Source organism: Thalassophryne amazonica, unplaced genomic scaffold (genome assembly GCF_902500255.1).
Source record: "Thalassophryne amazonica unplaced genomic scaffold, fThaAma1.1, whole genome shotgun sequence".
NCBI lineage: Eukaryota > Metazoa > Chordata > Actinopteri > Batrachoidiformes > Batrachoididae > Thalassophryne > Thalassophryne amazonica.
Genome location: NW_022986473.1, coordinates 12,701 through 40,151, shown reverse-complemented (window position 1 = coordinate 40,151; position 27,451 = coordinate 12,701). Strand labels below are relative to the sequence as shown.

General features: G+C 41.0%; 1 protein-coding gene across 1 annotated transcript; it reads left to right on the top strand.

Annotated features, from left to right (window-relative positions):
* Positions 1 to 14,876: 14,876 nt before the first annotated feature.
* LOC117506235 (2-aminoethanethiol dioxygenase-like) lies at positions 14,877 to 18,943 on the top strand. The gene is made up of 2 exons (XM_034165728.1): positions 14,877 to 15,004; positions 18,038 to 18,943. Exons 1-2 carry the CDS (start codon positions 14,877 to 14,879, stop codon positions 18,522 to 18,524), a joined length of 615 nt encoding a protein of 204 aa, XP_034021619.1. The 3' UTR covers positions 18,525 to 18,943.
* Positions 18,944 to 27,451: the final 8,508 nt, after the last annotated feature.

Here is a 27,451-nt window from a genome sequence, read left to right as displayed (position 1 = left end):
ATGTAGAGTTTATTATGTCCAGAGTTTAAGGATCCAGTAATCAATTTCATATTTATTTACCATAAATAAAGGTATTAAAGGCACTGCGCTGCGGTGGTTTGAATCATATTTGTCTAATAGATTACAATTTGTTCATGTAAATGGGGAATCTTCTTCACAGACTAAAGTTAATTATGGAGTTCCACAAGGTTCTGTGCTAGGACCAATTTTATTCACTTTATACATGCTTCCCTTAGGCAGTATTATTAGACGGTATTGCTTAAATTTTCATTGTTACGCAGATGATACCCAGCTTTATCTATCCATGAAGCCAGAGGACACACACCAATTAGCTAAACTGCAGGATTGTCTTACAGACATAAAGACATGGATGACCTCTAATTTCCTGCTTTTAAACTCAGATAAAACTGAAGTTATTGTACTTGGCCCCACAAATCTTAGAAACATGGTGTCTAACCAGATCCTTACTCTGGATGGCATTGTCCTGACCTCTAGTAATACTGTGAGAAATCTTGGAGTCATTTTTGATCAGGATATGTCATTCAAAGCGCATATTAAACAAATATGTAGGACTGCTTTTTTGCATTTGCGCAATATCTCTAAAATCAGAAAGGTCTTGTCTCAGAGTGATGCTGAAAAACTAATTCATGCATTTATTTCCTCTAGGCTGGACTATTGTAATTCATTATTATCAGGTTGTCCTAAAAGTTCCCTAAAAAGCCTTCAGTTAATTCAAAATGCTGCAGCTAGAGTACTGACGGGGACTAGAAGGAGAGAGCATATCTCACCCATATTGGCCTCTCTTCATTGGCTTCCTGTTAATTCTAGAATAGAATTTAAAATTCTTCTTCTTACTTATAAGGTTTTGAATAATCAGGTCCCATCTTATCTTAGGGACCTCGTAGTACCATATCACCCCAATAGAGCGCTTCGCTCTCAGACTGCAGGCTTACTTGTAGTTCCTAGGGTTTGTAAGAGTAGAATGGGAGGCAGAGCCTTCAGCTTTCAGGCTCCTCTCCTGTGGAACCAGCTCCCAATTCAGATCAGGGAGACAGACACCCTCTCTACTTTTAAGATTAGGCTTAAAACTTTCCTTTTTGCTAAAGCTTATAGTTAGGGCTGGATCAGGTGACCCTGAACCATCCCTTAGTTATGCTGCTATAGACGTAGACTGCTGGGGGGTTCCCATGATGCACTGTTTCTTTCTCTTTTTGCTCTGTATGCACCACTCTGCATTTAATCATTAGTGATCGATCTCTGCTCCCCTCCACAGCATGTCTTTTTCATTGTTCTCTCCCTCAGCCCCAACCAGTCCCAGCAGCAGAAGACTGCCCCTCCCTGAGCCTGGTTCTGCTGGAGGTTTCTTCCTGTTAAAAGGGAGTTTTTCCTTCCCACTGTAGCCAAGTGCTTGCTCACAGGGGGTCGTTTTGACCGTTGGGGTTTTACATAATTATTGTATGGCCTTGCCTTACAATATAAAGCGCCTTGGGGCAACTGTTTGTTGTGATTTGGCGCTATATAAAAAAATTGATTGATTGACTTTAATACTCAATAAAATGTTGTTCAGTTTCAATTTAATCAGCTTATAAAGCGCCAAATTACAACAAAAACCATCTCAAGGTGCCTCACACAGAGCAGTTCAACATAAAATAGTTCAAATAAATAAATAAAAATAAAACTCAAATACCTAATTAAAAACAGAAGTAAAAGAATAAAACATAAAATAAAAACTACTCATAAGAAAGAGAATAAAAATAGGTTTTAATTCTTGACTTAAACATGTCCACGGACTCCGACTGCCTCACTGAGGGCCATGTACTGGCTAACCCAGAATGAGATTGCCCACTCAACAAACTTCCCCAGCCTTCTGGACATGATGAAGGGACTTGGGCTGTCGTACCTGGCTTTTTCCCTTTGGGTACCCCTAGAATGGCCAATTTTTAGCTTAAATTTTCAAAAGCTGCCCCCCTTCCGCAACATCTTCCCCAGCCACCCACCCCCACCCCCCGGTCGCTTTGCTCCCTCAACATTACCACTATGCTAAAATTTTATCCTAGCTAGAATCCTATATATATATATATATATATATATATATACGAGGGCTGTCCATAAAGTATAGGTCCTATTTATTTTTTTCAAAAACTATATGGATTTCATTCATATGTTTTTACGTCAGACATGCATGAACCCTTGTGCGCATGCGTGAGTTTTTCCACGCCTGTCGGTGACGTCATTCGCCTGTGAGCACTCCTTGTGGGAGGAGTCGTCCAGCCCCTCGTCGGAATTCCTTTGTCTGAGAAGTTGCTGAGAGACTGGCGCTTTGTTTGATCAAAATTTTTTCTAAACCTGTGAGACACATCGAAGTGGACACGGTTCGAAAAATTAAGCTGGTTTTCAGTGAAAATTTTAACGGCTGATGAGAGATTTTGAGGTGACACTGTCGCTTTAAGGACTTCCCACGGTGCGAGACGTCGCACAGCGCTCTCAGGCGGCGTCATCAGCCTGTTTCAAGCTGAAAACCTCCACATTTCAGGCTCTATTGATCCAGGACGTCGTGAGAGAACAGAGAAGTTTCAGAAGAAGTCGGTTTCAGCATTTTATCCGGATATTCCACTGTTAAAGGAGATTTTTTTAATGAAAGATGTGCGGACAGGTCCGCGCGTCGGGACGCAGCCGGCGCGGAGCGGCGGCACAGGAAAAACACCTCCATGTTGATAACCATTTGTAAAATCCAGGCGGCTTTGATGGCTTTCAGTGGAGTGAGTATATGAGAAATTGTTTAACAGCTGGACATGTTCCAACTTGTCCTTAAGGCTTCCAACAGAGGTGTTTTTCCTGTGGCGGAGCGTCGCGGACGCGCGGACCCGTCTGCACGTCTTTCATTAAAAAAATCTCCTTTAACAATGGAATATCCGGATAAAATGCTGAAACCGACTTCTTCTGAAACTTCTCTGTTCTCTCACGATGTCCTGGATCAATAGAGCCTGAAATGTGGAGGTTTTCAGCTTGAAACAGGCTGATGACGCCGCCTGAGAGCGCTGCGCGACGTCTCGCTCCATGGGAAGTCCTTAAAGCGACAGTGTCACCTCAAAATCTCTCATCAGCCGTTAAAATTTTCACTGAAAACCAGCTTAATTTTTCGAACCATATCCACTTCGATGTGTCTCACAGGTTTAGAAAAAATTTTGATCAAACAAAGCGCCAGTCTCTCAGCAACTTCTCAGACAAAGGAATTCCGACGAGGGGCTGGACGACTCCTCCCACGAGTGCTCACAGGCGAATGACGTCACCGACAGGCGTGGAAAAACTCACGCATGCACACGAGGGTTCAAGCATGTCTGACGTAAAAATATATGAATGAAATCCATATAGTTTTTGAAAAAAATAAAAAGGACCTATACTTTATGGACAGACCTCGTATATATGTATATATGTGTGTGTGTCATCATGTTGTCTGAAAAAAAAACAATGTCACTGAGACATTCCACGTCTATGTGCAAAGTAGCAATAAATGCTGACATTCGGGTTAAAACGGCTGCAGCAGTCACTAAAACAGCGCAACAGCCATTTTTTGCCATGTCAGCTGATTTATTGCCGATGTACATGACGTGAAATGTCACACATCACATCTGTATGTCATGGGTTAAAGTTCTCCGTCACCACGACGGATTTCCGTCATTTGGAAAATTTAACCACACATACAGGCACGCACGTGGTGTCATGCGTGTTTTGGGGCCGAAATATGATACTCTCACTGTCAAAGCAACATCCCATTCTGCGCTAATCAAAACAGCAGCAATGTCAGCGTGTATCGGGACTATGTGAATTTTCACTCCTCTCCGCTCTGTTTACTGCTTGCCATGAGCCACGGTCCTTCTCCTCTCTGTCTTCGTGGGAACATTGGCCGACATTCCCCAAGTAGAGCAGGATGTGGCTTTGCTTTGAACCTTGAATCAATGAAGCAATGCTTCGATCTGCTGCTTCGGTTCTTTGTTTTATTTCACTTTACCTTAATTTTCCCCTGCTAAAACCCTAAAGAGCATATGTCTTTGAGTAATATCTACCTTTCTATGTTAAACCGACCTGTTATGGTCTTCTGAAACAGTTGATAGATGTATTTTATAACTTAAAAACAGGACCGATGCTAATGCGTTAGCATGTCTATGGCGTTTTCAATGTTAAAGTTAGCATTAAGTTGTTTGCATCTCAGCACATTGTGTACATTTGTTTTCTGTATAATAATTAATGGCTCAGCATTTGTTGTCGTAAAAGAGTCAAATGTATTACAAATTCTAATATTTTTTATTTTTATATTAATAATAATAATAATCGCAACAACAATAAAAGTAATAATAACTAATGCTACAATACAATTTTAGAGAAACAGACAAAATGAACCTGATAAAACAAAACAACACAAAAGATAAAACCAACTAACAATGAACATAAATATAGAAATAACACCTAGTGACTCTTAAACCTCCACTTCATCCCTGTTTTATTTAAGTTTAATGACAATTTGTTTCGGTCAAACCACATCTAACTTGTGTTTTTACACAAGAAAAAAATAAAATGCAGTAAATTGCACATTTGTGTCTTTTTTCATGAAAATATCTTATTAAAGAGCACATATTACACTTTAGTCAGGCCTTTAAAATACTTTTGTGGACTCTTGCTGTAATATGTCAGTGGTTGAGATAGTTGATGTACGCATCTAAACATGCTGATAATCAGGTGAAACCTGATGGAAATCTCTTTGTGGTGTGTCAGTGATGTATGTATGTATGTATGTTCAAAATAAAAAAAAAAAACACATCATAACTTTATTACAAGCTCAAACGTTGATGTTGCGTGATAAAGGCCTTTTAATAACTCAGTTAAAGAAATAATGGCAAAACTCACATCTAAGTAAAAATAAAAACAATTAATTGAAAAAATAATTGACAGATTATTCGATTACTAAAATAAGTTGCATCCCTAGTTTGTTTTACGACTGAGAGCATTTTACCAATTAAATGTGAATAAGTCAGTTTTGAGTTTCTCAGTGCGCATGCATTTTCAAAACTGATGAAAGTGTTACTTTGTGCACAGCAGAACAACGTTGTCAGATGCTTTAGGCCCTAATTTTGTATTTTATTGACTGTACAGCCAGCGACACAGCACCCATTTTGCGCATTTATAGGATTAGAACTGATCAAAATACTACAGAAGACAAATAATTTTTACTTGACAGTTTGATGTGAGTTTTCTTTGTTTCAGAGGGCTTAATACCCATTAAAATTCACTAGAATATACAACATTGAACTTGCTCTTTTAAAAAATTTCTGGGGGAGCACCCCCAGACCCCCCGTAAACAATAGTGTGTTTTTACTTGACAGTTTGAAGTGAGTTTTCTTTGTTTCAGTGGGCTTCAAACCCATTAAAATTCACTAGAATATACAAAATTTGACTTGCTCTTTAAAAAACAATTCTGGGGGAGATCCCCCAGACCCCCATAATCAATACTGTATTTTTACTTTACAGTTTAAAGTGAGTTTTCTTTGTTTCAGAGGGCTTGCTCTTTTAAAAAAATTCTGAGGGAGCACCCCCAGACCCCCCATAATCAATACTGTTTTTTACTTCACAGTTTGAAGTGAGTTTTCTTTGTTTCAGAGGGCTTCATACCTATTAAAATTCACCAGAATACACAAAATTTGACTTTTAAAAATGTTCTGGGGGAGATCCCCCAGACCCCCAGAATCAAGACTACACCCTGCTCCCCATCACCATTTTATGTACCTTTGTGTTCAGTTTTGCATTTTTATGCTTTGTCTCTGTCTCCTTAGAAGCTATTTAGAATAGATTTGTATAATGTGTTTATTGTATTTACAGGGCTGTGAAAACTCCGCGGATCCGCGGAATTCCACCGATTTCATCATGGGGAGGGGGGGTGTTAGTGATGTACTCTTTAATTGGGAATGTCACTGAATTTTTAAAATGCTTATCGCAAAGCGTTCTCTTTTTTACGACATCGTGTAAGTTTTATAAGTCCACGGACACTGATCTGTGTGTTACAGATATGAATCAGTTTCCTCGGATCTGCGGAGTTTCGCAGAGGAAAAATGCTACTCAAAGTGTAGCTGTTACGACAGTTGTCGTAAAGCAGGACTGGATGGTTGCTGCGGCGACGCTGTGTTGCTCCTGCAAGACGCTGAAGCTAAACTTAGTATGTAGACATCCCAAACCTTTAGAGCTTTCAAGTTTTTAAAAGATTTGTGCAGCATGTTTGTGTCACGGACCGACGTCGCACAGAGAGAAGATGGTGAGAAAGACTGTTTGAAAAAGTCTTATAAGGTCAAGAATCCGTGGAATTGTCGCTGGCTTCATTAACACATCTGAAAGATAAAAGGAACGGGAAAAGTGAAGTGTGCCCTCTCAGGAAAACACGGTAAGAATTTTTTATCTCCCTGGAAAATAAACATTCTGCTGTTCAAACAGGATTTTTAGACAAGATTATGTGATTCTTTTTTTTTTTTTTTTTTTTTTTCTCTCACTAATCTAGACTTTCTTTCATTGTAAAAAAGACATTGTGGCTTTGAATGGATTTAGGCTGCATGAATATACACAAGAATATAAGTGACTTTTTACTATAAGGTATGTTAATGATATTTTACCATGATTTTCCAAATATTCTACAAGCTTTAGCTGTGGTTTTTGAAATGCTGTAACAGTAATATTTTCATAAATTTCATGTAGTTTAATTGTTCTGAGTTAATGCATAATTTGTTTTCCTATTAAAAGGAAAATGATTCCAGGTCCTACTTCCACATCATATTCTGTTATTTCAGCATCATCATTGACAGGTTGAATGTAGGATCATCTAAATATCCACTAATTTTGAGATTTGTTCTTCCAGGAGATGCTGAAAAAGTATCATTAGATAAAAATTAAATTTTGGGGCCCCACAGGGCCCTAGACCCCGGCTCATGGGGAGCTGTTCACCCCCCCCCCCAAACCCCCTGCAAATTTTCCTCGGATTTCACAATTTTCATTTCACAGCCCTGATTTATTGAGGAAAAAAGAGTGTGTGCCCCCACTTCGCCACATTTTAGGGAATTGCCAGGAAAAATAGTCATATGAAAATTTATTGCTTTAACCCATGCTGTATGTGAACCTTGATATTTCACGTGACAGTCTGTAACAATGTCTCAGATCTGAATATGATAGAACATCTGTCCATGATGGGGTGGGGGAAAGAGAGAATTTACACAAAAAAGCAGGGAAGAAATTATAGATGTGAACTGAGAGAATTTACACAAACATGGGGTCAGACACTTCAGAATGGAGGATGAAATGTGTGATAATACTGTGGCAAACTTGCTATGCAGGGGCTGGGGAGAGAGATATCCAAAGTGGGGATATCCAGGGTGGCGGGGTAAGATATCCTAGGGCAACTCCTCCCCCGGGGGAAGATATACTGTTACACCGGGTTGAAAAGTTGCCCCACTCTGCCACTGTCTGTGCTATTTCACCTCATGTAATAAGCTGCATTTAACAGCTGAGCTGTGTGTTAAGACAGTGTGCTGGCACACACGTTCATATCCAAATTCCCACAGACTCTCTCAGAGTAAAATAAAAGTTTTACTTTCAATGAAAGCACCATTGAAACAAACACAAAGCAAAAGATGAAAAATTGAACATTCACTCACCCAATTGTAAAGATTTCCAAATAAGTCCACAACATCAAAAAAGGCCCCAGACCAGGGTTCGATTTTAGCGGTTACCCGGGAACCCGTGGCACCCTACTTTGGGGGCGGGCACACAACTCTCTAGACTTGCATTCCAGACTGAAATCCACCTTTTTTATTAGATAACTGTACAGAAATCTATAAAATTTCAACAAAATTTGCGCAGAATTCGACTTTCTGAGGCCAACACATACACAAAACATCATCAAAAAATGTTCTTCTCCTCTGTTTGTAATGCCGCATTTTATTATACACAGATGTATAATAAAACAAATGGCGCGTTTTTGAGGGAAGACAAGCCGCAGCAGCCAGCGGAGAGTTTTTTTTTATTTCTTTACGTGCGTGCACGAGTTAATATTCCGTGAAGATTATTCTATTTATTAACTACACAGATGTATAATAAAGCAAATGGTGACTGATTTCTAAAGACAATTATGACAGTTTTTGAGGGAAGAGCGACAGCAGCCCAGTAGCAGCCAGCGGAGTTTTTTTTTGTTTACATGTGCGCGCGTGAACGGGACAGGAGGTCCTCAAACTGGGTCCCGCAGAGGCGGAAGGACCGCTGAAAGCAGGCGTCATCCAGACACAGTTCCTGCAGCAAATAATGATACTCCCAGAATTGGGAACGTCTAATGACGTTTGTCAGCTTTCCACAACAACTCGCTCCAGTGCCAATCTGCCTGTGCATATTTGCATGGTGTCGTCTCAGCTTCTGACAAGGTTAGAAAATTTCTAAATTTCAGAAAATATTACTCCAAAAACACAAAAATTCCCTCCCATAATTTCACCCCAATTCTGCCCCAGATATCACCAGAATGCACCATTTGCATCCTTTTATATCAAAATTTTGTGGGGTGCTATGCTGCGAAGCGGTACGTTTGGTACCGAACTTTTCTGAGGGGCACCAAACTTTTCAGATTTTGGTGGCCTTAAGGCACACAACTATTTATTCTAAAAGGCAAACCCTGCCGCAGACACGCATCGCCAGCCAAGGGATTAAAAGGGCCACAAGTCCTCACACAGATAGACAGCCAGAGAACATTTTTGAAAATGTTCAAAAAAAAAGCGTAGTTCTAAACAGAAGCCCCGTGTACACCGCCAAGCCGTTCACATCTCTAACCGTTTTTCCCCACTCGGTGACACACCCGCCGAGGATCAAACTCTGGTTATTGGCGACTCTGTTTTGAGAAATGTGAAGTTAGCGACACCAGCAACCATAGTCAATTGTCTTCCGGGGGCCAGAGCAGGCGACATTGAAGGAAATTTGAAACTGCTGGCTAAGGCTAAGCGTAAATTTGGTAAGATTGTAATTCATGTCGGCAGTAATGACACCCGGTTACGCCAATCGGAGGTCACTAAAATTAACATTGAATCGGTGTGTAACTTTGCAAAAACAATGTCGGACTCTGTAGTTTTCTCTGGGCCCCTCCCCAATCAGACCGGGAGTGACATGTTTAGCCGCATGTTCTCCTTGAATTGCTGGCTGTCTGAGTGGTGTCCAAAAAATGAGGTGGGCTTCATAGATAATTGGCAAAGCTTCTGGGGAAAACCTGGTCTTGTTAGGAGAGACGGCATCCATCCCAGTTTGGATGGAGCAGCTCTCATTTCTAGAAATCTGGCCAATTTTCTTAAATCCTCCAAACTGTGACTATCCAGGGTTGGGACCAGGAAGCAGAATTGTAGTCTTACACACCTCTCTGCAGCTTCTCTCCCCCTGCCATCCCCTCATTATCCCATCCCCGTAGAGATGGTGCCTGCTCCCAGACCACCAATAACCAGCAAAAATCTATTTAAGCATAAAAATTCAAAAATAAAAAATAATATAGCACCTTCAACTGCACCACAGACTAAAACAGTTAAATGTGGTCTATTAAACATTAGGTCTCTCTCTTCTAAGTCCCTGTTAGTAAATGATATAATAATTGATCAACATATTGATTTATTCTGCCTTACAGAAACCTGGTTACAGCAGGATGAATATGTTAGTTTAAATGAGTCAACACCCCCGAGTCACACTAACTGCCAGAATGCTCGTAGCACGGGCCGAGGTGGAGGATTAGCAGCAATCTTCCATTCCAGCTTATTAATTAATCAAAAACCCAGACAGAGCTTTAATTCATTTGAAAGCTTGACTCTTAGTCTTGTCCATCCAAATTGGAAGTCCCAAAAACCAGTTTTATTTGTTATTATCTATCGTCCACCTGGTCGTTACTGTGAGTTTCTCTGTGAATTTTCAGACCTTTTGTCTGACTAAGTGCTTAGCTCAGATAAGATAATTATAGTGGGAGATTTTAACATCCACATAGATGCTGAGAATGACAGCCTCAACACTGCATTAATCTATTATTAGACTCAATTGGCTTTGCTCAAAATGTAAATGAGTCCACCCACCACTTTAATCATATCTTAGATCTTGTTCTGACTTATGGTATGGAAATTGAAGCCTTAACAGTATTCCCTGAAAGCTCCCTTCTGTCTGATCATTTCTTAATAACATTTACATTTACTCTGATGGACTACCCAGCAGTGGGGAATAAGTTTCATTACACTAGAAGTCTTTCAGAAAGCGCTGTAACTAGGTTTAAGGATATGATTCCTTCTTTATGTTCTCTAATGCCATATACCAACACAGTACAGAGTAGCTACCTAAACTCTGTAAGTGAGATAGAGTATCTCGTCAATAGTTTTACATCCTCATTGAAGACAACTTTGGATGCTGTAGCTCCTCTGAAAAAGAGAGCTTTAAATCAGAAGTGCCTGACTCCGTGGTATAACTCACAAACTTGCAGCTTAAAGCAGATAACCTGTAAGTTGGAGAGGAAATGGCGTCTCACTAATTTAGAAGATCTTCACTTAGCCTGGAAAAAGAGTCTGTTGCTCTATAAAAAAGCCCTCCGTAAAGCTAGGACATCTTACTACTCATCACTAATTGAAGAAAATAAGAACAACCCAAGGTTTCTTTTCAGCACTGTAGCCAGGCTGACAGAGTCAGAGCTCTATTGAGCCGAATATTCCTTTAACTTTAACTAGTAATGACTTCATGACTTTCTTTGCTAATAAAATTTTAACTATTAGAGAAAAAATTACTCATAACCATCCCAAAGACATATCGTTATCTTTGGCTGCTTTCAGTGATGCCGGTATTTGGTTAGACTCTTTCTCTCCGATTGTTCTGTCTGAGGTATTTTCATTAGTTACTTGATCCAAACCATCAACATGTCTATTAGACCCCATTCCTACCAGGCTGCTCAAGGAAGCCCTACCATTATTTAATGCTTCGATCTTAAATATGATCAATCTGTCTTTATTAGTTGGCTATGTACCACAGGCTTTTAAGGTGGCAGTAATTAAACCATTACTTAAAAAGCCATCACTTGACCCAGCTATCTTAGCTAATTATAGGCCAATCTCCAACCTTCCTTTTCTCTCAGAAATTCTTGAAAGGGTAGTTGTAAAACAGCTAACTGATCATCTGCAGAGGAATGGCCTGTTTGAAGAGTTTCAGTCAGGTTGTAGAATTCATCATAGTACAGAAACAGCATTAGTGAAGGTTACAAATGATCTTCTTATGGCCTCAGACAGTGGACTCATCTCTGTGCTTGTTCTGTTAGACCTCAGTGCTGCTTTTGATACTGTTGACCATAAAATTTTATTACAGAGATTAGAGCATGCCATAGGTATTAAAGGCACTGCGCTGCATTGGTTTGAATCATATTTATCTAATAGATTACAATTTGTTCATGTAAATGGGGAATCTTCTTCACAGACTAAGGTTAATTATGGAGTTCCACAAGGTTCTGTGCTAGGACCAATTTTATTCACTTTATACATGCTTCCCTTAGGCAGTATTATTAGACGGCATTGCTTAGATTTTCATTGTTACGCAGATGATACCCAGCTTTATCTATCCATGAAGCCAGAGGACACACACCAATTAGCTAAACTGCAGGATTGTCTTACAGACATAAAGACATGGATGACCTCTAATTTCCTGCTTTTAAACTCAGATAAAACTGAAGTTATTGTACTTGGCCCCACAAATCTTAGAAACATGGTGTCTAACCAGATCCTTACTCTGGATGGCATTACCCTGACCTCTAGTAATACTGTGAGAAATCTTGGAGTCATTTTTGATCAGGATATGTCATTCAATGTGCATATTAAACAAATATGTAGGACTGCTTTTTTGCATTTGCGCAATATCTCTAAAATTAGAAAGGTCTTGTCTCAGAGTGATGCTGAAAAACTAATTCATGCATTTATTTCCTCTAGGCTGGACTATTGTAATTCATTATTATCAGGTTGTCCTAAAAGTTCCCTGAAAAGCCTTCAGTTAATTCAAAATGCTGCAGCTAGAGTACTAACGGGGACTAGAAGGAGAGAGCATATCTCACCCATATTGGCCTCTCTTCATTGGCTTCCTGTTAATTCTAGAATAGAATTTAAAATTCTTCTTCTTACTTATAAGGTTTTGAATAATCAGGGCCCATCTTATCTTAGGGACCTCATAGTACCATATCACCCCAATAGAGTGCTTCGCTGTCAGACTGCAGGCTTACTTGTAGTTCCTAGGGTTTGTAAGAGTAGAATGAGAGGCAGAGCCTTCAACTTTCAGGCTCCTCTCCTGTGGAACCAGCTCCCAATTCAGATCAGGGAGACAGACACCCTCCACAGCATGTCTTTTTCCTGGTTCTCTCCCTCAGCCCCAACCAGTCCCAGCAGAAGACTGCCCCTCCCTGAGCCTGGTTCTGTTGGAGGTTTCTTCCTGTTAAAAGGGAGTTTTTCCTTCCCACTGTCGCCAAGTGCTTGCTCACAGGGGGTCGTTTTGACCGTTGGGGTTTTTCCGTAATTATTGTATGGCCTTGCCTTACAATATAAAGTGCCTTGGGGCAACTGTTTGTTGTGATTTGGCGCTATATAAATAAAATTGATTGATTGATTGAAAATGCCCAGGTCCACTTGTCCTCAGGTTCTGATCGTGCATGTGCGTGCATAATGTCCAACTGCAAATCTGCCTTGGGCTCAAATTCCGTCATGATTGTGGCACATTCGATAGAGAGTCTGTTATCTCCTGAAAATAGTGACTTCTGATTTTTTCCAGTCTGAGACATACATCTGTGTGTCCATACAGTCTGTAAAAACGGAGAGTCCACGTCCATCATGTTCACAGCAGCAGTAAACCAGCATCCTGTGACATAAACGGCGCATCACCACAATTAGGTTCCAGAATCCAACAGACTCTGGTAAAGTTTAGTTTCTGTCTTAATTTTTTTCACTTGCTCTGACTGAAACGTTTTTCCAGGAAAAAAATGCAGCCAAACTCGTGTGATGAGGTGAAGCTCTGCGTGGTGGTCCGACGGTGACGACTGCTTGAAACACAACCAATACCGGTGGACTTTAGGTGTTGTTCGTTCTGCGTTCCCAGGATGCTCCCTATATGTAAAATATGCCATTTTTATCTTTGTATTTTTTCCTACAGTGCATTCAGAAAGTATCCAAAGTGCTTCACTTTTTCCACATTTTGTTATGTTACAGCCTTATTCCAAATTGAGTAAATTTTTTTCCTTCAAAATTCTACCCGCAACAACCCATAATGACAACATGAGTTTTTTTTAAATATTTGCAAAATTATTAAAAATAAAAACTAAGAGATCCCATGTAAATAACTATTCACACCCTTTGCTCAGTACTTTGTTGATGCACCTTTGGCAGAAATTACAGCCTCAAGTCTTGAATTTTATGTCACAAGCTTGGTGCACCTATCTTTGAGCAGTTTTCCTCTTTGCAGCACCTCTTAAGCTCCATCAGGTTGGATGGGGAGCATTGATGCACAGCCATTTTCAGATCTCTCCAGAGATCTTCAATCGGATTCAGGTCTGGGCTCTGACTGAGCCAGTCAAGGACATTCACAGAGTTGTACTGAAGCCACTCCTTTGATATTTTGGCTGTGTGCTTAGGGTCATTGTCCTGCTGAAAGGTCAAGAGCGCTCTGGAGCAGGATTTCATCCAGGATGTCTCTGTACAGTGCTGCATTCATCTTTCCCTCAATCCTGACTAGTCTCCCAGTTCCTGCTGCTGAAAAACATTCCCACAGCATGATGCTGCCACCACCATGCTTCACTGTAGGGATGGTGCCTGTTTCCTCCAAACATGACACCTGGAATTCACACCAAAGAGTTCAATCTTTGTCTCATCAGACCAAAGAATTTTGTTTCTCATGGTCATGGTCTCATGAGTCCTTCAAGTGCCTTTTGGCAAACTCAGGTGGGCTGCCATGTGACTTATGCTAAGGAGTGGCTTCTGTCTGGCCACTCTACCATACAGGCCCAATGGATCCGAACGTCTTCCATTTACATATGATGGAGGCCACTGTGCTCATTGGAACCTTCAAAGCAGAACAAATGTTTCTGTACCCTTCCCCAGATTTGTGCCTCGAGACAATCCTGTCTCAAGGCACAGCTGAATTTACCCCAGGTGGACTCCAGTTAAGCTGTGGAAACATCTCAAGGATGATTTGTGTAAGCATGATGCACCTGAGTTCAATTTTTGAGATTCATAGCAGATACTTTTGTACACGATATTTTTTTTACATTTTTTTTCTTTTTAGTAAATTTGGAAAAAAATAAATTAAAAAAATCACGTTGTCACTATGGGGTATTGTGTGTAGAATTTGGGGGAAAAAAATTAATGTTATCCATTTTGCAATAAGGCTGTAACATAACAAAATGTGGAAAAAGTGAAGTGCTATGAATACTTTCTGGATGCACCATATAGTGGCATAGTGTTAAATTGCATCCTGGGAAGGGTATCAAACGTAAAAATTGTGCCAAATCCCAATGCGCATCACTACTGGATCCACTGTCACAACCCTTAAGGACCTGGGGCAATCAAAGGCAAAAAAAACAGAGGGGTCTAAATTGGGTAACGGGCACCATGCTCTCTTACCTTTGCTGTGCGTCATCTTAACGTGCCGATTTAATGACCATACCATACCAACTTTATTTATAAAGCACCTTAAAACAGCCAGCGCTGACACAAGGTGCTATATACTACAAACAATACAAATTAAAACACAGTCAAATAAAAATAAAAAGAACCACTAAAATGCAAAAGCCAAGGAAAAAAAAAGTTTTTAAATGAACTTTAAAAATGACCAACAGCCTGGGAGCAACAACCAAAAAAAACCTGTCCCCCCCGAGTTTTCTCTTCCACCTAGGCACTTGCAGGAGCAGCTGGTCAGCCGACCTGAGAGGCCGACTAGGAAGAAGCCCAGAGAGGTACGACGGAGCAAAACCATGGAGGGATTTAAAAATGAACATAAGAATTTTAAAATGGACCCTAAAATGAACCGGCAACCAGTGAAGTGCGGCCAGGATGGAAGAGAAGTGTCTGATTTACTCCTACATAGTGCAAATTACAGTAATCCCAACGAGATGACATAAAAGCATGAATAACCAACTCAAAATGTTGCCTGGAAAGAAAAGGTTTCACTGTTGCCATACGCCTCAAATGATAAAAAACAGATTTCACCACTGCTGCAATTTGACTGTCCAATTTAATTGGACAATCAGTCCATCTTAAAACCAAGATTAAGAATAATGGGTTTAAAATATGCTTTCAGGGGTCCCGAATCAATAGAGGTGGGGCTCACAAAGACTACTAGGTTCAAAAACTGCAGCCTCTGTTTTGTATTCATTAAAAAGCAAGCTGGACTTTAATATCCTCTAAACATACCATGAGCCGTTTCAGTGACTGACCATCCCTCTGAGTCACAGGCAAATAAATCTGGCAATCATCTGCATGTCTTTTAAAAATAGTCGCCAGAGGCAATAAATATAGAGAGAACAAAGACCCCAAGATAGAGCCCTGTAGAACACCACATGACAAAGAGACTACAGAAGATTCAAAGCTACCGATATTCACAGAAAACATCCTGTCTGTCAGATAGGACCGGAACCACTCAAGCACAGTACCACCAATGCCCACCAAGTGATGTAGTCGAGATAATAAAATACTGTGGTCAACTGTATCGAAAGCAGCCATTAAATCGAGCAAGATAACAGAGTTCCCAGCATCACATGTGAGATAAATGTCATTAAAAACCTTAACTAATACAGACTCTGTGCTATGAAATGGCTTAAAACTTGACTGAAACTCTTCCAGAATCCCATTTTCATTCAAAAAATTGCTTAATTGACAATAAGCAATTTCTTCTAAAACCTTAGACAGAAAAGGCAGTTTAGAAATGGGCCTATAATTAGTCAAAACCGTATGATCGAGACTGGGTATTTTAAGCAAAGGTTGGACCACTGCATGTTTAAATTTTGCCGGAACCACCCCAGAAGACAAACTACGATTTATAATTGCAAGCACCGGCTGCCCCATACACAACAAAATTTCTTTAATGACGAACGTGAACAAGCTGCAGGTCGTAAAGTTCCATCATGTCTCAGGTGATTTACAGTCAACTTTTTTTCTTCCAGTTGTTAATGTGTTCAGGCACAATTTCAAGATGAAGGTAGTTTAGCAGTTTATCAGGTGCTTTCCCCCCCAACATTCTTTTTCTATTTGACAGGCTGCGTGTTGCCTCACTGGGCCCAAAACCTCCAAAAACATCTTGTTGTTTGTAGCTCAGTCACTGTTTGTTTTATGAAATGGGTCAAAGTGCCCAGGGTTCTCCATGGTGTTATAACAGAGTAATGGCCTGTTACACCTGAGAAAAATTCTGCTGCAGTTGGGCCGTTGTTTTTAAGGGTGTGTAACGGGAAAATGATCATTTCTCTATGTTGAAGGTGGACCAGCTGGTTCTGATTTAGTAGCATCAGGTCCACAATTTATTCATCAATCTCTGTCAAAGCCATTTAAATATGTCAGTTGTGCTGCTTATTAAAGTCGCTAAACTCTTTTCTGTTGTTGTGGGAAGAAGCGAGAATCATCCACCACTTCACACAGACAGTTTTTATTTGTTCGTATTTAACATGCTTATTTTGTGGGGGAGAACTTATCCTGGTGTCACAGTCTCAGCGCTCCCCCAGTCTGAGCACAGCCGCATGGCTCAAGCATTGTAGGGGGTATCGGGGGCATTGTCCCCCAGAAAAAAATTTTTTAATTTGTAATCCTCTGAAACACTATTGCCTGCATTTGGAGGGCCAGATATTGTGAAGTAAAGCCATCAGCTTTTTAAATCTTTGTTACAGCCTTACTTTAAAGCCAAAAGAAAGGAGGGGTCAGGCCAAAACATGGAAGAGTGTAGAAATGTGTGTCACAGAACTGCTAATTTATACACAGCAGTTTACTAAAGAAAATCTTTACAAATGTGATGTTTTTTACTTCAAGATTAATTTCTAATTACTCTACATTTTGAAGTAAAAAAGAAAAAAACATTTCTTACATTAAAAAAAACTTGTCATTGAAATAATTTTAAGTAAAAAAAAAAAAAGATTATTTTAGAAATGTTTGATGTTTGTAAATTAAAACCATAACTTCTGTTGTTCTTGTTTCAGATGAGACAATTTCTTGATTAACATTATAAGGAACCTTGTGCATTTATTTTCAGACAAATAAAATAGCATGAAAAGTAATGTGTACATTTTTAACTCTGGTAGATTCATTCATTCATATCTGCATTTCAACCAGGAAAAGACACCGTAAATAAATATAAATATTTATTATAAACACAACAGGAGATGATGTATGTTAATTAGGATTTCTAAATGGGACATAAACCTCATGATGAATTCATTTTTTAATTGAGTCATTTCAGCATTTAATTATGTCCTCACTGACTATGTGATTGATTTTGATGCAATCAGCCCAGACTAATTACCAAAATATGAATTTGACTATTCTAGTGATTGTGAATGTTTTTAAATTGTGCACAATAGGGGTGGGGCCTTCTTCTACCTGTGCAAATGTCTTATTGACTGATCTTTGACTTCTTGGACATGTTTATTGATTCATTCATTTAATGTTAAAATATAAACTGAAACAGCTTTTTCAAATAATACAATAGTTGCTGTTTAAAGAGCCTTTGTTAATTTAGAAGCGTAGCAGCAGGTGGGCGTTTGCAGAGACGGCAGGTGAGCTGGACTCTGAGGACATTTAATCAGGTGAAGGTCTTCGCTGCGTAATGCCCATAATGCAAAAGCTTCGGGGGGGTGAAGCCTAAGCAGCACCTGAACCCTCGGCTTTTTAAGGTGATTTTTCCATCCCATTACACGGAGAAAAAAGTCCTGCTGAGAACCCTGGTTCCACATTTGATTTTCTTGAACGTTGGAGCTGCTGTCTAAATTGTTTCCACAGTGAAACAGTCCGTCTGTTTGTCGCGTGTTCGTGACTCGTCTTTCTCTGCTGCAGGTTCTCTATGGGAAGGTGAGGGTCCGCTGTTTTGACAAGCAGGAGGACGCCCTACCTGTCGGTGTGGCCCCGCCTTATTTTGAGCCTCCTTTAGCTCCGTTCCAGACCGCCTCGCTCCGGCGCTCAGTGCTACGTTCAGTCTGTGAGTACTCGGAGAAGAGCGGGCCATGCCTCCTTACTCCTGTGCGGGATAACCTCCATCAGATCGACGCATTGGAAGGGCCAGCTGCTTTCCTGGACATCCTGGCACCGCCGTACAACCCAGAGGATGGGCGGGACTGCCACTATTACAAAGTCCTGCAGACTGTGGCAGAGGGAGGAGCATGTGGCAAGGAGGAGGTGCAGGGACAGGAGAAGGAGGCGTGGCTGCTAGAAATCCCTCAGCCAGAGGAGTTCTGGTGCGGTGGGGAGTCCTACCCCGGCCCTGCTGTTTACATCTGAGGTTCTACTGGATCCCAGGACGTCAAAACTCGAGACTGAAAACCGGTGACTCTGCCGGACACGCCTCAGACACACAGAGATTTCAGCAGGGTGACTGTGTCACAATGAACACATGAATGTGTTGCTCTGTCAATTACCCCTGAACGTATTTACAATGAACACATGAACGTTTCGCTCTGTCAATTAACCCTGAGCGTATTTACAGTGAACACATGAACGTTTCGCTCTGTCAATTACCCCTGAGCGTATTTACAATGAACACATGAACGTTTCGCTCTGTCAATTACCCCTGAGCGTATTTATAGTGAACACATGAACGTTTCGCTCTGTCAATTACCCCTGAGCGTATTTACAGTGAACACATGAACGTTTCGCTCTGTCAATTACCCCTGAGCGTATTTACAATGAACACATAAACATTTCACTCTGTCGTTTCCCCATGAGTGTATTTGTAATGAATACATGAATGTTTCCCTCTGTCACTTACCGCTGAGCATATTTACGATGAACACATTAATGTTTCACTCTCACTTACCGCTGAGCGTATTTACGATGAACACATTAATGTTTCACTCTGTCACAGCTGAGCGTATTTATGATAGATAAACATTTTACTCTCACTTACTGCTGAGTGTATTTATGTGAACAGATGAATGTTTCACTCTGTCACCACTGAGCATATTTACGATGAAGATATAAATGTTTCACTCTCTCCCTTACCGCTGAGTGTATTTATGATGAACACATGAACGTTTCACTCTGTCATTAACCAGCTGAGTGTGTTTGTGATGAACACATGAAACAAAAACAGTTTCATTCTGTTGTTAAATAGCTGAGCGTTTGTGTGAACACACAAAAAAAATTTAACTTTGTCACTGACCACTTGAACGTGCTTGTGATGAACACATGAAACTGTTTCACTCTGTTATTGACAAACTGAACGTGTTTGTGTGAACACAAGAAAACCTTTCACTCTGTCATTGACCAGCTGAGTGTGTTTTGAGGACGAACAAACTTCTACCGCAGTATTTCAGGGTATGTTTTAGCGGTAATGATACATAAACAGTGGCGTTCACTGTGTCCATGACGTCACTGGATTTCCATAAATGGTTTGAGGTGAACGTCAACATTATTGTTGTTTAAAATCTTGTTGGGGTGGAGCTGAGAAAAAAAAGTGCCTCGACTAAGGATCAGACTTCTGAAGGTGTCCACGGAGATGCTTCACCTGGGTGAAGAGTAGTTAGAAAATTGTTTTTTGTAAAAAATAGCCCACTGTTGGAACTAACGTATCAACGCTGTAGGCTCTCAATAAACTTCAGCGCTCTCAGACTGATCTTGTTCAGTATTTTAAAAGTGCAGTATTATGCTAAAATGGTCAAACTTGTGCTGTTTCCTACACTTGAAGATATTTTTGTACCTTTTGTTTATTTTTCATTTTATTGCTTCAGGTTTTGTATTGTATTGACTTCGAATAATTAATTCCATGCTTCCACACACTCTGATACAGTAGGTGGTAGTATGCTCCTCTAAAGCTGGACTATAAATGTGGATAAAGGCAAAGAAGAAGTTTATTTTTGTTGTTAATAGAGGCAGATGACATGATGTCATTGTTGTGTGATTGTCATGGCACCAGCGGCACCTTTTCCGTGTTGGTGAATGTTTGCGTTTCACTCATGCTTTCATTAGAGTGGCGACATGACGAGTCGAAAAAAAAACGGTCACATGACTCATGGTGCCATCTTGGGTTCGAAATAGCGTTCGCTGTTAGTCTCTCTGCGTGTAAATACAACTATTTTGAAAATGCTAAGCTGAAAATGCCGGGTTGTTTCCGTTTGGATGCAGAAATAGACACAGCAAGGGCTTCAAGATGTACAGATTCCTGTCAATGTCAATTTTATTTATATAGCACATTTAATATAGAAAAACTGCCCAAAGTGCTGCACACACCCAAAAATAATAATAGTAATAAAAAACACATGAACAAAATAGCTAAAATGATAATCATAACTAAATCAGGAATCGACTAGCTTGAGTCGAAAGCCAGAGCAAACAAATGAGATTTTAATAAAGACTTGAAGATGTTTAAAGACGGGGCCATACGAACATTCAAAGGAAGCCCGTTCCAGGGTCTCGGTGCCGCCACTGAAAATGCACGGTCTCCCCTGGTTTTCAGCCGGGATCTCGGCACTTCCAGAGTCAGTTGATTGGCCGATCTCATAGTTCAACCTGGAGCATGAACCGACAGAAGCTCGGAGAGGTAGGAGGGAGCCAATCCATTTAAACATTTAAAAACCAACAACAACTTAAAATGAATCCTGTAACTGACTGGAAGCCAGTGCAGAGAGGCCAGTACAGGAGTTATGTGGTCCCGCTTTCTGGTGCCCGTAAGCAACCGCGCTGCGGCGTTTTGGACCAATTGCAGGCGATGAATGGATCAAGCCATACAGGGAGTTACAATAGTCCAAACGACAAGTGATAAAACCATGAATCACTCTCTCCAAGTCAGCCCGGGGCAAATAAGGTTTAACTTTACCCAGGAGACGAAGCTGAAAAAAGCTAGACTTGATTACAGAGTTAATTTGCTTTTCAAATTTAAAAGAACTGTCAAAGATGACACCAAGATTCCTTACAGACGGGTGGCAGTGGTTACTCAGCGAGACCAGAGCAGTGGCATCAAATGAGTTCCCAAATACCACAATCTCGGTTTTAGAGTCATTCAGATTAAGACAGTTATGGGTCAACCAGTCCTTCACTTCCTTCAAACAATTATTCAAAAGTTTAAAATTGTCTCTGCCTGGGTACAGCGGAAAATAAATTTGCAGATCATCTGCAAAGCAGTAAAAAGAAATATTTTCTAAAAACTGACCCGAGTGGCAGCATATATACAGAGAGAACAATAATAGCTTCAGATCCAAACAGAAGAAAAATTTGGGAAAATAAAGTCAGCGTGGGATGGAAGCCGACATCATCATCAAACTTTTGAGAGATAAATTTATTGTTCTTTCCCATGTTCAGTAAAAACTCACGTAAACTGTCATTGTGTAAACCAGATATTCTCAGTCACTCGACAAAAACAAGTCCCAAAGTTTCTGTGTTGTTTTCCACGTAATAAACACTGTATAACGGATTTTGTATAATGGATTTTTCGCTCAAATCGAATAAAATCCTGTCTGATCACAATGTATTTCCGTTAAAAACCCTGAGCAGTCTGGACGTGCACAGTAACAGAGGTACAAATTAAAGTTCAGCTCTGAGACTTGCTGATTTGAGGAAAGTGGGATTGGAGTCATTTCTGTGATTAAAACCCAGACCATTTTTTTTTCAAACCATGCTCGGACTCGGACCCGCAGCCTGAATCAGACACAAAAGGCTGTGATTTGGCTCCATCTTTCACTCCATCTGCCTTCATATTTTAATAGTTTTTGCAGTGCACATGCTGATTACAAATAGATCAGAAAAGTACGGACATTTACAGCACGAAGTCTGAAAAAGATGAAATTGTACAGCTTACTTTTGATTTGGAGGTGATGATGGTAGAAAGAAAAGCTTGTTGAGGGTCAAATTAGTCCATAATAAAGCATAATCCAGAGAACTTTAAAACTCACGCACGTCATTGCATGGAGTGAGTGTGAGTTATTAAAACCAGGTGACAGTGTTTCTTTGTGTTCAGCAGGCAAACGTCAGTTGCTTTAGGCTCTAGATTTGTATTTAATTGGCTGAACAGCCAGCGGAGACCGGGTTGCTATGCAGATCACATGACCAATGTCCGACTTCTTCCATTGATAATTGTTTAGTGTATTTTCAGACTGTTGCTGATGGAAAAGTTAGTTTGGCATTGACTTCTCAGTTCTGCAACAGGAGTAGACATGATGTTAGTGACTGTACGGAAGTATCAGTGAGATGTTCACAAAACAATCATGTTGGCAAACGTGAAGCCTTGGCGATACAACAAAAAGAAAATTTAATCTCTCATCGAGATGGTTGTGATGATCATTACTTGGCAAATTTCGGCAGCGGTTGGACCCGTTTCAGTGGAATGAGCGGCAACAAACATCCTCACTACAAAGACAATGCCTCAGATTACTAATGTGTGATGTGTCAGAGTTCAGCCGTGGCCTCCAGAGCCAGCAGATCTGCCAGCAGCACTTGGCTGTAGAACATTATTGTGACTTCGGTGTTAAATTTAATTCTGACTGAAATAATAATAATAATAAAGTCTTAAAGCCGTCTCTCCTGAAGCTGCTGCTGCTGGTGGCGATCGTTGTGTCTGTCGGATCACTGAGGCTCATTCCGTTTTGAAGAAAGTCCACTTCCTGCACATGTTCATATGTTGTCCTTTTGTTGAGGAATGGACGCCGCTGTGCTTACTAACATCTGTTATTTGTTTAAATATAACTTGTTTTTCTGTAAATGTCAAAAAAGCTGTTTTCACTTTCATGCTGAAAATTTTCTTCAAGTGAAAACAGTCAAATATGTTTGTACTGAGAGTATATTTAACTCATCCAATCAAATGAGATTTGTGTGAAGGGGCCCTAAACTCTGTCCGTTTCTTTAGATTTGGAACCATTTTGAGGCAGTTATTTTTTTCATCTTTAAGCAGGTTGTCCAGATGCTGAGCAGTGGTGTTTCATACTCACTTTGGCTTTGTTTTAATCATTAAGGATATTTATGACCACAAGCAGGATTTGCGGGCCCTGTCTCGGCTCTGTAGGCACCAGCTCCAGCTTCAGCACTATTAAATCCTTTGTTGAATCCATTATTGTAAATAAATCTCCTTTCGTTCACTCCTGTCTCGTCCTTGCTCCCAGCATTTGAGTCCATTGCCTGAACCGGTCCGGTCCCCTCTGGACCTCTAACCACAACAGTTCATTTTTTTCACAGTCTGTCACATTGCTGCATTCCCTTTTCCACAGTCTGTCACATTGCTGCGTTCACTTTTAACAAAGTCTGTCGCATTGCTGCGTTCACTTTTAACAAAGTCTGTCGCATTGCTGCGTTCACTTTTATAACAAAGTCTGTCGCATTGCTGCGTTCACTTTTACAACAAAGTCTGTCACATTGCTGCGTTCACTTTTAACAAAGTCTGTCACATTGCTGCATTCACTTTTTTAACAGTCTGTCACGTTGCTGCGTTCACTTTTTTTTAACAAAGTCTGACACATTGCTGCGTTCACTTTTTTAACAGTCTGTCACGTTGCTGCGTTCAATTTTTTAAGTCTCACGTTGCTGCATTCAGGTTTCATTCATTCAGGTTGTCCAGATGCTGAGCAATGGTGCTTCACATTCACTTACTTAGGCTCTGTTTTAATCATTAAGGACGTTTGTGACCACAAGCAGGATTTGAACCACTAACTTTTCAGTTTATGGACATGTGGTTCATCCGTCTGAGTCACATGTGTGTTTACTACAGGCAGTGTGAGTTTGGCAGAAACACTCCAGTTTTCCTCAGAGGTTGACACTTGTTGTGTTTTCCGAGTCCTTGTTAATTTCACGTCTGCGAGTTGATAAATGTGCTGCTTGAAACTGAATTAGAATCCTTCAGCTGTTTTCAGAAAGGCTGCAGAGCTGCAAACCTGGGCTGGAGATATTGTCTGGTGATGGAAGGAACACTTTGAGGATCTCCTTGAACCTCCTGACATACCCTCTTCAGAGGAGGCAGGGGGTGAAGGTTCAGGTGGGTCTGGTGCTGTCTCTTTGACGGAGGTCTGTGATATTGTTAAAGAACTCCTCAGTGCCAAGTCGCCAAGGGCAGATGAGATTCCTCCTGAGATGCTAAAGTCTCTGGATGTTGTTGCTCTGTCATGGCTGACATCCTCATACAATGTTCCATGGAAGTGTGGGACAGTACCTCTGGAGTGGAAAACTGGTGGTGCGTCCCATTGTTTTTTTAAAAAAAGGGGGAGGGGGGGTTGTGTGTACTTGTTAAGGAATCACACTTTTCAGCCTCCCAGCGAAAGCCTATGTCAAGATGGTAGAGAGGAGACCGAGAACGACAGGTGAACCTTGTATTCAGGAGGAGCATTGTGTTCCAACCTGTCTGTGGTCTGGTGGACCAGCTTTTTACCCTCCCACATATATTGGAGCTGCCCTGTGACCGGGCACCCCGAGGTGTCTTGTGGATGGTGCTGTGGTAGTTGGGGAACCTGGTCTGCTGCAACACATGGTCTAGTCTCTTCTACCAAAGTTGGCGCTGTCTCTGCTTTCTCAGCATCACATCTGACCTGTTCGCAGTGGGTGTTGGACTCTGCCAGGACTGCGTGTTGTCAACAATCTTGTTTGTGAGTCAGGGATTGAAGAGTGTCCAGTTTGGTGACCTCAGAGTTGCATCTCTGCTTTTGCAGGATAATGTGGTTCTGTTGTCCTCATCAGACATTGACTTCTGATGTGCACTGGACAGGTTTGAGGCAGAGTATGAAGCAACTGGGATGAGGATCACCACCTCCAAATCTAAGACCATGCGACTGTGTCAGTGTGTGGATCATCCCCTCTGGGTTAGGGGAGAGTTATTGCCCCAAGTGGAGGAGTTCAAGTATCTCTGGGCCTTATTCACAAGTCAAGGTGAGATGGTGCGTGAGATCAATAGACAGAATTGAGCTGTGTCTGAGGTCCTGCAGACACAGTACTGGACCATCATGGTGAAAAAAGAGCTGAGTCAGAAGGCGAGCCTCTCGGTTTACCAGTTGATTGCCCAACCAGAGCAATAGGTGCACTTCCATGGGGGAGTAGGCCCTTCATGAAAAACTCGTTACCTGGGGTCTTGAACTTTGTGTAATGACTGAAAGAACAAGATTGTGGATACACGCGGCAGAAATTTGGTTCTTCTGTTGGGTATCTGGACGTACACTTCTGGACAGGGTGAGAAGCTTGAATACCTGGAAGTTGACCTGCTGCTTCTTTGCATCAAAAGGAGTCAGCTGAGGTGGTTTGATAATCTGGTGTGATCTGGTGAGGATGCCCCCTGATCATCTCACTCTAGGGAGGTCGTGCAGACATGTCCAAGTAGGAGGAAACCCCGGGAAAGACCCAGGACATGCTGGAGGGCCTGTTTCCCAGCTTGGAAATTCCTTGGGATTCCCCAGGAAGACTGAGAGGACTTGGCCAAAGATAGGAAAGTGTGGGATGAGCTAATGAAAAATTAAAATGAATGAATTATGAAAATGAGTTATATTTCAATATCCCACCCTGAATGATAACATAAAAACTGAATCTGAACAGCATCATTTCAAATTTTAAACACGTGCAGAATGTAGCTTGGCATTGTCTTGCTGTCTTGCAGTTTGAATGTGGACTCATCAGACCACAGCACACTTTTCCACTTTGTGTCTGTCCATTTCAAATGAGCTCGGGTCCAGAGAAGGCGGCGGTGTTTCTGGATGTTGTTGATGTTTGGCTTTCACTTTGCATGATAGAGTTTTAACTTGCACTTGTAGATGTAGCAATGAACTGTGTTAACTGACAATGGTTTTCTGAAGTGTTCCTGAGACCACGCAGTAAGATCTTTTACACAATGATGTTGGTGTTTAATGCAGTGGTGCCTGAGGGATCAAAGGTCACGGGCATTCAATGTTGGTTTTCGGCCTTGCGGCTTACGTGTAGAAAGTTCTCCAGATGCTCTGAATCTTCTGATTATATTATGGACTGTAGATGATGGAATTCCTAAATTTCTTGCAAATGAACGTTGAGAAACATTGTTCTTAAACTGTTGGACTATTTTTTTTCACACAGTTGTTCACAAAGTGGTGATCCTCACCCCATCTTTGCTTGTGAACGGCTGCGCATTTTTGGGATGCTGTTTTTATACTCAGTCATGACACCTACCTGTTTACAATTAGGTGTTCTTTGAGCATTCATCAACTTTCCAAGTCTTTTGTTGCCCCGTCCCAACTTTTTTGAAATGTGTTGCAGTCATCCATTTCAAAATGAGCAAATAATTGCACAAAAACAATAAAGTTTATCAGTTTGAACATTAAATATCTTGTCTGTGTGGTGTATTCAATTGAATATAGGTTGAAGAGGATTTGCAAATCATTGTATTCTGTTTTTATTTTCATTTTTCACAACATCCCAGCATCATTGGAATTGGGGTTGTACATACGTAAGTGTTCACAGTCTTTGCCATGAAGCTCAAAATTGAACTCAGCTGAACCCTGTTTCCACTGATCATCCTTGAGATGTTTCTGTGACTTAATTGGAGTCCACCTGGGGTAAAATCAGCTGATTGGACATGATTTGGAAAGACACACACCTGTCTACATATAAGGAAGGTCCCACAGTTGACAGTGCATGTCAGAGAACAAACCAAGTATGAAGTCAAAGGAAATGTCTGGAGACCTCCAAGACAGGATTGTCTCGAGGCACAAATCTGGGGAAGAAACAGAAACATTTATGCTGCTTTGAAGGTCCCAGTTAGCAGAGTGGCCTCCAGCATTCCTCTGTGGAGAGAGAAGAACCTTCCAGAAGGACAACCATCTCTGCAGCAATCCACCAATCAGGCCTGTATGGTAGAGTGGCCAGACAGAAGCCACTCCTTAGTAAAAGGTACATGGCAGCCCACCTGGAGTTTGATAAAGGGACCTGAAGGACTCTCAGACCAGGAGAAACAAAATTCTCTGGTCTGATGAGATAAAGATTGAACTCTTTGGTAAGAATGCCAGGTGTCATGGTTGGAGGAAACCAGGTACCATCCCTACAGTGAAGCATGGTGGTGGCAGCATCATGAGAGACTAATCAGGATTGAGGGAAAGATGAATGCAGCAATGTACAGAGACATCCTGGATGAAAACCTGCTCCAGAGTGCTCTTGACCTCAGAATGGGGCGACGGTTCATCTTTCAGCAGGACAATGACCCTAAGCACACAGCCAAGATATCAAAGGAGTGGCTTCAGGACAAATGTCCTTGAGTGACCCACCAAGAGCCCAGACCTGAA

Excerpts from the sequence above, each read along its gene's own strand:
- LOC117506235 (XM_034165728.1), top strand. The coding sequence starts at position 14,877 with ATGACCAACAGCCTGGGAGCAACAACCAAAAAAAACCTGTCCCCCCCG. Across the intron at positions 15,005-18,037 it reads CTAGGAAGAAGCCCAGAGAG|TCCGTCTGTTTGTCGCGTGT; the intron begins GTACGACGGAGC and ends ACAGTGAAACAG.